Source organism: Muntiacus reevesi, chromosome 3, assembly GCF_963930625.1.
Source record: "Muntiacus reevesi chromosome 3, mMunRee1.1, whole genome shotgun sequence".
Classification (NCBI taxonomy): domain Eukaryota; kingdom Metazoa; phylum Chordata; class Mammalia; order Artiodactyla; family Cervidae; genus Muntiacus; species Muntiacus reevesi.
The window spans coordinates 187,849,425-187,859,845 of NC_089251.1; the positions used below are offsets into that span (position 1 = coordinate 187,849,425).

The 10,421-nt window shown below is 36.0% G+C and overlaps 2 protein-coding genes across 2 annotated transcripts; both read right to left on the reverse strand.

Moving 5' to 3' along the window:
• Positions 1-1,038: 1,038 nt before the first annotated feature.
• On the reverse strand, positions 1,039-2,085 carry LOC136163356 (trace amine-associated receptor 9-like). The gene has a single exon (XM_065927789.1). It carries the CDS (start codon positions 2,083-2,085, stop codon positions 1,039-1,041), a length of 1,047 nt encoding a protein of 348 aa, XP_065783861.1.
• Positions 2,086-8,566: 6,481 nt separating this feature from the next.
• On the reverse strand, positions 8,567-9,625 carry TAAR9 (trace amine associated receptor 9). Its single transcript, XM_065927790.1, has one exon. It carries the CDS (start codon positions 9,611-9,613, stop codon positions 8,567-8,569), a length of 1,047 nt encoding a protein of 348 aa, XP_065783862.1. The 5' UTR covers positions 9,614-9,625.
• Positions 9,626-10,421: the final 796 nt, after the last annotated feature.

The window sequence follows — 10,421 nt, forward strand, 5'->3', positions numbered from 1 at the left end:
TGCTATTTTGAAATAATCCTTGGTTATATTTGGGTAATTCAGCTGTTATTAAAATTCAGGTAATGTGTATCTCCAAACATAGTTTATGATACAAAGAATGAACTCAAAAGTGGAAAAAAAAAGTTCATTTGAATTGGCTTTTGGTGGATCAAACAGTAAAGAATCTGCCTGCAATGTGGGAGACCTGGGTTCAACCCCCGGATTGAGAAGATTCCCCTGGAGAAGGGCATGGCAACCCACTCCAATATTCTTGCCTGGAGAATCCCCATGGACAGAGGAGCCAGGCGAGCCTTGGGGTCGCAAAGAGTCGGACATGACTGACTAAAGCATATCCCAGCTTTAAAAAAGCAGTACCATCTTTTGTCTACATGTTCATTTGACTGTGATAAATTATATTCTCCAATAGTAAAATGTTCTGTAATCATATAATTACTGTACATGTTTTCTCTGAACCCAGTGTCTATAAAATGGAGAGAAAGTATGACCAGAATTTAGACAACACAAAAATTCAATCTTTAATTCACTAGACAATTTCCATTGTACCTTTTGCTTTTTCCCTTTTTCCAAAGTCTTTTTTAGATTAACAGATTTCAAGAGTTTGTAATCTTACATTAACTCTCAAACAAAATATACTTTAAAGAAGATTTTTGTTCCCCAAAATCTAACTTCAAGTTAGGTAGCATTTTTTATATCTTCTATATATTTTGGACAACTTAACATTGATAACAAGTAGAAAAGAATCTATAAAATTCAAATTATTTGAAGAAACAATGAGAAATTTCAGAGACTAAGGTATAGAATCAGAAAAACAGAAGAAAATATGAAATGAGAGGCAACATTACTCATTTATCACTAAATTTGAAAATAAATGCCAAAATATCAACACATGAACACAATAAAATTTTGGAACAATTAACTTTTAAATATTAATATCCTCCTGGTTGGCAAATGATTACACTTGCATCTCTACATCCAAGTACTTAATTTTGCCCTTGGCCTTACTTCCGTGTTAGTTTTTAAGTTCCTGAAACAATCTTGTCAATCTATGTCTGCTTCCTCAGAAAATAAATTAATTGTGGATGAATCAACTCTTAAGACTTGGCCACTTATGATAAGTTTTATTGCCTTTCGAAACCATGGATAAAAGAAAGCATAAATCAAGGGATTCATAGCCGAATTGTAATAAACACACCACACTAAAATCTCATAGACATAAGGAGGAGTTATAAAATTCATATAAGCATCTATCATGGCATCAATAATATAAGGAAGCCAAGAGACCAGAAAAGCTGCCACGGCAATACCCAGCGTTCTAGCAGCTAGTCTCTCTCTCTTTGCTACTCTTTCTTTGTAACTCTCTGAGGACCACTGAGCTTGGCTGGCTATACTTTCTATCTTCCTGGCCTGATATTTAGCCACCAAAAATATCTTACCGTATATAAACACCATGACAACAGTGGGTATAAAGAATAGGAGGAAACAGAGCAGAACCCAGTTTTGATTCAGTGGAGCCTGGCAGCCTCCTACACAGGAGAGAGCAACCACTAGGTCCTCAATCCCTTCCTCGTTGGCCCCCGTGTAAAAGATAGAAAAACTGTATGTGACAGAAAAGAACCAGGAGAGAACAATGCATAGTCCTGAGACAGAGACCGTAAACTTGGCTGGATAGGTCAGAGGGTCAGTCACAGCAATGTATCTATCGACAGAGATACAGCATAAATGGAATAAAGAGGCAAAACAGAAGGAAGTGTCAAAACAAGTATGAAATTTGCAGTAGCTCTCCCCAAAGTACCAGCAGCTCTCCACCGACCTCACTGTGCTGAAGGGCATCACAGTCGCTCCCACCAAGAAGTCCGCACAGGCCAGGGAGGCGATCAGAAAGTTAGTGGGCGTGTGCAGCTGTCTGAAGTGGAGAATGGCAATGATGACCAGCAAGTTTCCAAACACGGCCAGCACAGCCCCCAAACCGAGGACTGCATATAGAATTGCCCGAGGACCTGGTGTGTAAGGAGTCTTGACACAGGACCCATTCACGTTCTGGTAGCAGAGTTCCACAGCTTCGGCTTGGGAGAAATTGTTCACCATTGCCTCTTGTTTGAAAGAGTTTAGGATTCTCCAATCCCCTATTTCAGCAATTTAAAACAAGAAGGAGATGGCAATTTTAAAAGCTTCTGGAAGAAGAAAGAATTTCTGGTTAAAATAAATGAAAGTAACTTTTCTCCCATTTGGGGAAGCATATGAACGCTAACCTCTTGGTCTTTTCAAAAACTATACCCCAGTGTTTAATATATTTAGCATGGAAATTTGTTGCAGAGAGTCATTAAAATACAGCATTCTTAGTCCAACAATATATTTTGTAGCATGTAATAAGCTAATCGTTAGAAAGTCCCTTTTTTGTGTGTTACTTTACCTTTTGAAATCTTGCCTGTAACCTCCTGAGCGGAGAACTAATTAGGCTACCAAAAGCTGAATTTTATCTACTAAATCATCTCCCCTGAGTAGTCCACCTGTAATGATAAACTGTACTTCATTTTTTCAAGAAGGAAGAAGTAAATTACGTCACCTTCAAATTATAGTCTCAAAAATCCCTATAGTATAGAGTGTAAAGACTAAAGAAACATTTACTCACAATAACTTGCTAAACTTATATGGAGAGTATATTTCCTCCACTGCTTATATTATCAGAGTTTGTGGGATTTTTTGTTTGTTTTTTTGTATTCCTCCATGGTTTGGACTACTTGGGATGATTAGGAGAACTATTCTTCCCAAATTGATACTAATATATAATCAGTGTATAAGTATTTTTCTGGCTAACAACCAGTTTTAGAAGTCTAAAATCAGTAAGATTGATTAAAATAAGCAATAACTCACCTAGCATCCTTAAAAAAAAAAAAAAGCAGAGGCCTATGTAACACCTGGAATGGTTTGGGCTGGGATGGGGAGGTGGTTAGTAGCTCCATCTCCTGGCAGTGGATTCATTCAAAGGCATCCAAAATTCAAAGAGATATAATGTTTGTTTCTCCCAGTGTTTGGTTTTATTTGCTTGTTTCCATACTGAAGAATACAGTCTTCAGACACTTTACAAAAGTCACCAACAATTTAGTTCAGTTTTTTCTCTCAGTCATGTCCAACTGTTTTCGACCCCATGGACTGCAGCATGCCAAGCTTCCCTGTCCATCACCAGCTCCCAGAGCTTGCTCAAACTCATGTCCATTGAGTCGGTGATGCCATCTCATCCTCTGTTGTCCCCTTCTCTTCCTACCTTCAATCTTTCCTACCATCAGGGTCTTTTCCAATGAGTCAGTTCTTCACATCAGGTGGCCAAAGTTTTGGAGCCTCAGCTTCAGCATCAGTCCTTCCTATGAAGAGTCAGGACTGATTTCCTTTAGGATGGACTGATTGGATCTCCTTGCAGTTCAAGGGACTCTCAAGAGTCTTCTCCAACATCACAGTTCATGTTGAGGTTTGACAGAAAATAGCAAAATTCTGTAAAGGAATTATCCTTCGATATAAGATAAATTAATTTTTTTAAAGAAAAGCATGAATTTTTTGATGCTTAGCTTTCTTTATGGTCCAACTCTCACATCCATACGTGACTACTGGAAAAAAGCATTTAATACTTGGGAAAATCAATCCAGGCCCAGGTGGGCAACAATATTTAGCCAGCAGACTCAGGCTAGTATGTGGATAGAAACAAAATCTGGACAGCAGGTTCATTATAAGACTTGCTCTGCATTGGCTTTGCATGGGAATGGAGAAGGAACTCTTCTCAATAAGAGGACCTTTAATTTGGTCTAATTGAGGGACACCAGGAAGTTTTCCCAACTGAATAAATCTTCCCTTCTTGAAATGTCAGCACTTTATCCTTTTCACAAGTACTTGTCTCTGAATGCCCCCTAAAATTTCTCCTGTGCCTTCAACCATTGCCAACTCCAAGGGGAAGCTGTGTGAGAATGGTATGTTTCGTTGTCCTTGCTTTCATTCAATCAGGAGTTACTTTTTAGCAGCTCATAGGCAGGAAACGGGGTTCCCAGGAAATGGTAGGAAGCAAAGACAGGGCAAATGGAAGACTCTAAAGTGGATTTTACCTGCCTCATAAATTTAACAAAGATGAGTCATAGCAGAAACCTTATCTATTCTTCTCTTTAAAATGGTCTATTCTACTTAGCTTTGTACTGTCCTTAGAACCTGATGAAAGATCACCCTTTGTCATTAGATATAATTGAATACATACCTTTAAACTGTTGTGTGTGTGGACAGAATAAAATATAAATGTCAGTTGCTATGTAATACCTGGGAATATAGTCTACACTTTTTATTTCTGAGAAATGCTATTGGTTTTTTGTAACTTATTATAAGACATTATGTTATTTCCCATCACTATGTACAAAGAGCCAAGAAATCATTTTGGTTAGAATGCTTCATTGTTTGACTTTAGCTAATCAATCTTACAAAGGCATGTTCTGAAAGTGTCTCAAATAAAATATCCTAATAAAATTCTTTCCACTGATAAAATTTATAAAATTGAAACAAGCAATTCCTATGCAATAGTAGTTTGTTTATTGGCTCTTTGATCTCCAAAACCTACAGATTTGTTTCAATCATCCCAAATTTTACACAAGACCTCAAAGAGAACGCCTATTATCATTTTCATTTTATAGGTAAGCAACTAAGATATACAAAAGGGTAATGACTTAACCAAGGTTGAAACTAGGAAATGGTAGGGATGGGTTTCAATCCCAGAGAACCTGGCTTTAAAATCTCACTTGGGACTCTGTAGTATATGCAGATTTTACAGATAAAAGAAGGCACAAGTTTCCAAAAACAACTAGACATTCATAATCCAGATAACAAATCTTTGAGATATCACCCCATGAATTTCCATTTCCACTCTGTGTTATGGAAGTTTATGTGTTCTAACATTTTTCTCATTAAATACAAAATTTGGGGATTAGACAAACACTATCAATAGCCAAATATGAATTTTCCCTAAACATTGATTACTAACAATTTTCTACTTTAGAAAACCAAATTTAAAAGGAGGCAGATTTTTTTAATTTATTTTTTTATTGAAGGATATTTGCTTTACAGAGTTTTGTTGTTTTCTGTCAAACCTCAACATGAGTCAGTCATAGGTACACCCTTTTGAACCTCCCTCCCATCTCTTGCCCCATCCCACCCCTTAGATTGATACAGAGCCCCTGTTTGAGTTTCCTGAGCCATACAGCAAATTCCCACTGGCTATCTGTTTTGCATATGGTAATGTAAGTTTTCGTGTTACTCTTTCCATACATCTTATCCTCTCTTCCCCTTTCCCCATGTCCATAAGTCTATTCTCTATGTCTGTTTCAAAAAGAGGCAAATTTTTAATGCAAAAAAGCAGTAGACAATTATTTGATGGATGAAAATAAAGTCATTATTTTCTTAAAAACAGCCTTAGGGGCTTACAAAGAGCAAGGCACTGTACTAGGGATTGAAACAAGGTGAAAAAATAACAAGTAAAAAGTACACAGCTATTTAGTGTTCTTAGTAAACATCAGATTACTTGATACACAAAGTATAATAAATCTGTCTAAAGCCTGAAAATATCTAAAAATCATTGCTAAGGTTCTGTGATAAACTTAGTTTAAAATATAGTAATCAAAATAAATTTCTTGCATGTCAAAGGACAGTTGTCTTTAAAACTCACTTTTGACTTTTTAATTACTATTACTAGCGTGTTTCTGCTTTTTTCCCAAGTGCAGATGTAACACTGAAGAGTCATCCTTCAAGGCTGACACTTAAATATCTTGGAATGTGTCAAAAATGAAGAGTGAAAATGTAACAAAGAGCATTAGAGCTGAAGAAAAATAAACAGTAGCTTCAAAGGTTGTAAAGGTGGGGATCTATGAAATTCAGGTAAGCATCAATTACATCAGTAACAAAAGACGAAAAGTTGTTACAGCAGTGACCAGTGAATGACACTGACAGTTCTCCAAGAGAAGCAATATGTTAATGATGGTCTATTTTGTCCTTGCAATGTGTTATTGATGGATTATTCACTGGCTTGATGCCCATTGATAAATTTGCTCTAATTCCAACCAAAACTGAGGCAAATGACAATTATTCTATAACTTTCTTTTTTTTAATTTATTTTAATTGGAGGCTAATTATGTTACAATATTATAGTGGTTTTTTGTTCTATAACTTTCTATTTCTGAACACTCCATTTCAACATTTTTTTAATATACAATATTTTTTTAAGTAGCAACTGTACTTTTAGTATCAACCGATTAAGAAAAATGCATGTGGGACAAAAACAATTATGAATTCAATAATGCTTTTACATAAATGCATATTTTATTAGTAAAAATAAACATGCATTTTAATAATAGTACATATATGTGAGAGACATAGTATTTATGAAATCTACAACCTGGGACATAAATGGATAAATTACATCTTTGCAATAACTGCTTACTTCCATCTTCAGGGTGTCTTGTTCTAAATACATCCATGGCTCTGCAGCAATTTTGTATGCAGCTAGCCAAGAAGTTAATCTATTACTTGTATAAATAAATTAAACATAGAAGAAAGGAGGTGCTGAGGTCATCATTGAGATAGTTTGGGGTATATAACCAAGTGTTGTGTTTTTTTCAATCAAAAGACTTTTATGAAGAACTTCTAGGAGAGTAGAAAAATAAACAAGAAAGAGTACATCTGAAGTGCGTTCTTCACTCACAAATGTGAATAGAGCTTAAAAACATCACTGGACAGTATTTATTTCTGCAACAGTTCATCCAATGATTACACTCTGCAAAGTGCAAGTGAATACAACAGTATATTTATATATATGTTTTTTAAGTCCCCCAGATCATTTTCCTTATTATATATGAGTGTCACTGTCAGTTTACACTTGCAATTAGGGAAGGAACACACATTTCTATGAAGACAACATTATTGATTCACTATTGAAGGGACACAGTTTTGAGCTCTTCTTTGGAGAGAGTGTGAAGGACCTTAATTGTGATCATTTGAAAGGTGACCAGTAGACCTGTTCAGTGATATCATGTCTGAACCACATAGGTGTTCTGCCATGAAGACTCTGTATTCCCTTCATCATTTTTTATCTTTATTTTTTTTCTCCTAAATACTGTCAGCTCTATTTGAAAAGTATCAATGTATAGATGTGAAATAGCTTAACCTTCTGTAAAGTATTTCACAAAGTTTTTTTTTATAAAACATACAACATACAAAGTTTATGTAACTCTGCTTAGTTATCTCTTCTTTTTATCTCATAAAAGAAGTTTGTTATAGAATAGTCTGTGAAAATGAGTCACCTAAACAAAGATTTAAGGCTGTGATTCAAAGATTTAAGAAGGTAAATCACCCTATTCTTGGTTTTTCAAAATTTTCTCCATCTCAAACACTTGACATACATGTTTAATTAAAATGAATTAAAACTCACGTGAATAAGAAATGTTATCAGATGAGAAAACTAAAGATCTTCCTAGAGCCTATGATACCAACTTGGGTACTTGCTATTTTGAAATAATCCTTGGTTATATTTGGGTAATTCAGCTGTTATTATAATTCAGGTAATGTATATCTCCAAATACAGTGTCTGATACAAAGAATGAACTCAAAAGTGGAACACAGTGTTCATTTGAATTAGCTTTTGGTGGATGAAACAGTAAGGAATCTGCCTGCAATGTGGGAGACCTGAGTTCAATCCCTGGGTTGGGAAGAGCCCCTGAGAAGGGCATGGCAACCCACTCCAATGTTCTTGCCTGGAGAATCCCCACGGACAGAGGAGCCAGGAGAGCCATGGGGTCAAAAAGAGTCGGACACGACTGATGACTAAGCACATCCCAGCTTATCCAGATTGTTAAAAAAGCAGTACCATCTTTTGTCTACATGTTCATTTGACTGTGATAAATTATATTCTCCAATAGTAAAATGTTCTGTAATCATATAATTACTGTACATGTTTTCTCTGAACCCAGTGTCTATAAAATGGAGAGAAAGTATAACCAGGATTTAGAAAACACAAACATTCAATCTTTAATTCACTAGACAATTTCCATTGCACCTTTTGCTTTTTCCCTTTTTCCAAAGTCCTTTTTAGATTAACAAATTTCAAGAGTTTGTAATCTTACATTAACTCTCAAACAAAATATACTTTAAAGAAGATTTTTGTTCCCCAAAATCTAACTTAAAGTTAGGTAGCATTTTTTATACCCTCTATATATTTTGGACAACTTAACATTGGTAACAAGTAGAAAAGAATCTACAAAATTCAAATTATTTGAAGAAACAATGAGAAATTTCAGAGACTAAGGTATAGAATCAGAAAAGCAGAAGAGACTACGAAATGAGAGGCAAAATTACTCATTTATCACTAAATTCTAAAATAAATGCCAAAATATCAACACATGAACACAGCAATATATTGGAACAACTAACTTTTAAACATTAATACCCTCCTGATTGGCAAATGATTACACTTGCCTGTCTACATCCAAGTACTTAATTTTGCTCTTGACCTTACTTCTGTGTTAGTTTTTAAGTTCCTGAAACAATCTTGTCAATCTATGTCTGCTTCCTCAGAAAATAAATTAATTGTGGATGAATCACTTCTTAAAACTTGGCCACTTACGATAAGTTTTACTGCCTTTCGAAACCATGGATAAAAGAAAGCATAAATCAAGGGATTCATAGCCGAATTGTAATAAACACACCACACTAAAATCTCATAGACATAAGGAGGAGTTATAAAATTCATATAAGCATCAATCACGGCATCAATAATATATGGAAGCCAAGAGATCAGAAAAGCTGTCACGGCAATACCCAATGTTTTAGCAGCTTTTCTTTCTCTTTTAGCTACTCTGTCCTTGTAACTCTCTGAGGAGCACTGAGCTTGGCTGGCTGTACTTTCTATCTTCCTGGCTTGATATTTAGCCACCAAAAATATCTTACCGTATATAAACACCATGACAACAGTGGGTATAAAGAATAGGAGGAAACAGAGCAGAACCCAGTTTTGATTCAGTGGAGCCTGGCAGCCTCCTACACAGGAGAGAGCAACCACTAGGTCCTCAATCCCTTCCTCGTTGGCCCCCGTGTAAAAGATAGAAAAACTGTATGTGACAGAAAAGAACCAGGAGAGAACAATGCATAGTCCTGAGACAGAGACCGTAAACTTGGCTGGATAGGTCAGAGGGTCAGTCACAGCAATGTATCTATCGACAGAGATACAGCATAAATGGAATAAAGAGGCAAAACAGAAGGAAGTGTCAAAACAAGTATGAAATTTGCAGTAGCTCTCCCCAAAGTACCAGCAGCTCTCCACCGACCTCACTGTGCTGAAGGGCATCACAGTCGCTCCCACCAAGAAGTCTGCACAGGCCAGGGAGGCGATCAGAAAGTTAGTGGGCGTGTGCAGCTGTCTGAAGTGGAGAATGGCAATGATGACCAGCAAGTTTCCAAACACGGCCAGCACAGCCCCCAAACCGAGGACTGCATATAGAATTGCCCGAGGACCTGGTGTGTAAGGAGTCTTGACACAGGACCCATTCACGTTCTGGTAGCAAAGTTCCACAGCTTCGGCTTGGGAGAAATTGTTCACCATTGCCTCTTGTTTGAAAGAGTTTAGGATTCTCCAATCCCCTATTTCAGCAATTTAAAACAAGAAGGAGATGGCAATTTTAAAAGCTTCTGGAAGAAGAAAAAATTTCTGGTTAAAATAAATGAAAGTTAGTAACTTTTCTCCCATTTGGGGAAGCATATGAACACTAACCTCTTGGTGTTTTCAAAAACTATTCCCAAGTTTTTAATATATTTACAGTGGGAGTTTGTTGCAGAGAGTCATTAAAATACAGTCAGTTTCTTAGTCCAATGATATATTTTGTAGCATGTAATTAGCTAATCATTAGAAAGTCCCTTTTTTGTGTGTTACTTTACCTTTTGAAATCTTGCCTGTAACCTCCTGAGCTGAGAACTAATTAGGCTACCAAAAGCTGAGTTTTATGTACTATGTCATCTCCCCTGATTAGTCCACCTGTAATGATAAACTGTACTTCATTTTTTCAAGAAGGAAGAAGTAAATTACATCACCTTCAAATTATAGCTTCAAAAATCCCTATAGTATAGAGTGTAAAGACTAAAGAAATATTTATTCACAATAACTTGCTAAACTTATTTGGAAAGTGTATTTCCTCCACTGCCTATATTATTAGAGTTTTTTGGGTGTTTTTTATTTTTTTTACTCCTCCATGGTTTGGATTACTTGAGATGATTTGGAGAATTATTCTTCCCAAATTGATACTAATATATAATCAGTGTATAAGTATTATTTTGTCTAACAACCAGTTTTAGAAGTCTAAAATCAGTAAGATTGATTAAAATAAGCAATAACTCACCTAGCCCCTCACCTTTCA

What these genes read in the sequence shown, in the direction of transcription:
- TAAR9 (XM_065927790.1), bottom strand. Translation starts at nt 9,613, where the DNA reads ATGGTGAACAATTTCTCCCAAGCCGAAGCTGTGGAACTTTGCTACCAG.
- LOC136163356 (XM_065927789.1), bottom strand. Translation starts at nt 2,085, where the DNA reads ATGGTGAACAATTTCTCCCAAGCCGAAGCTGTGGAACTCTGCTACCAG.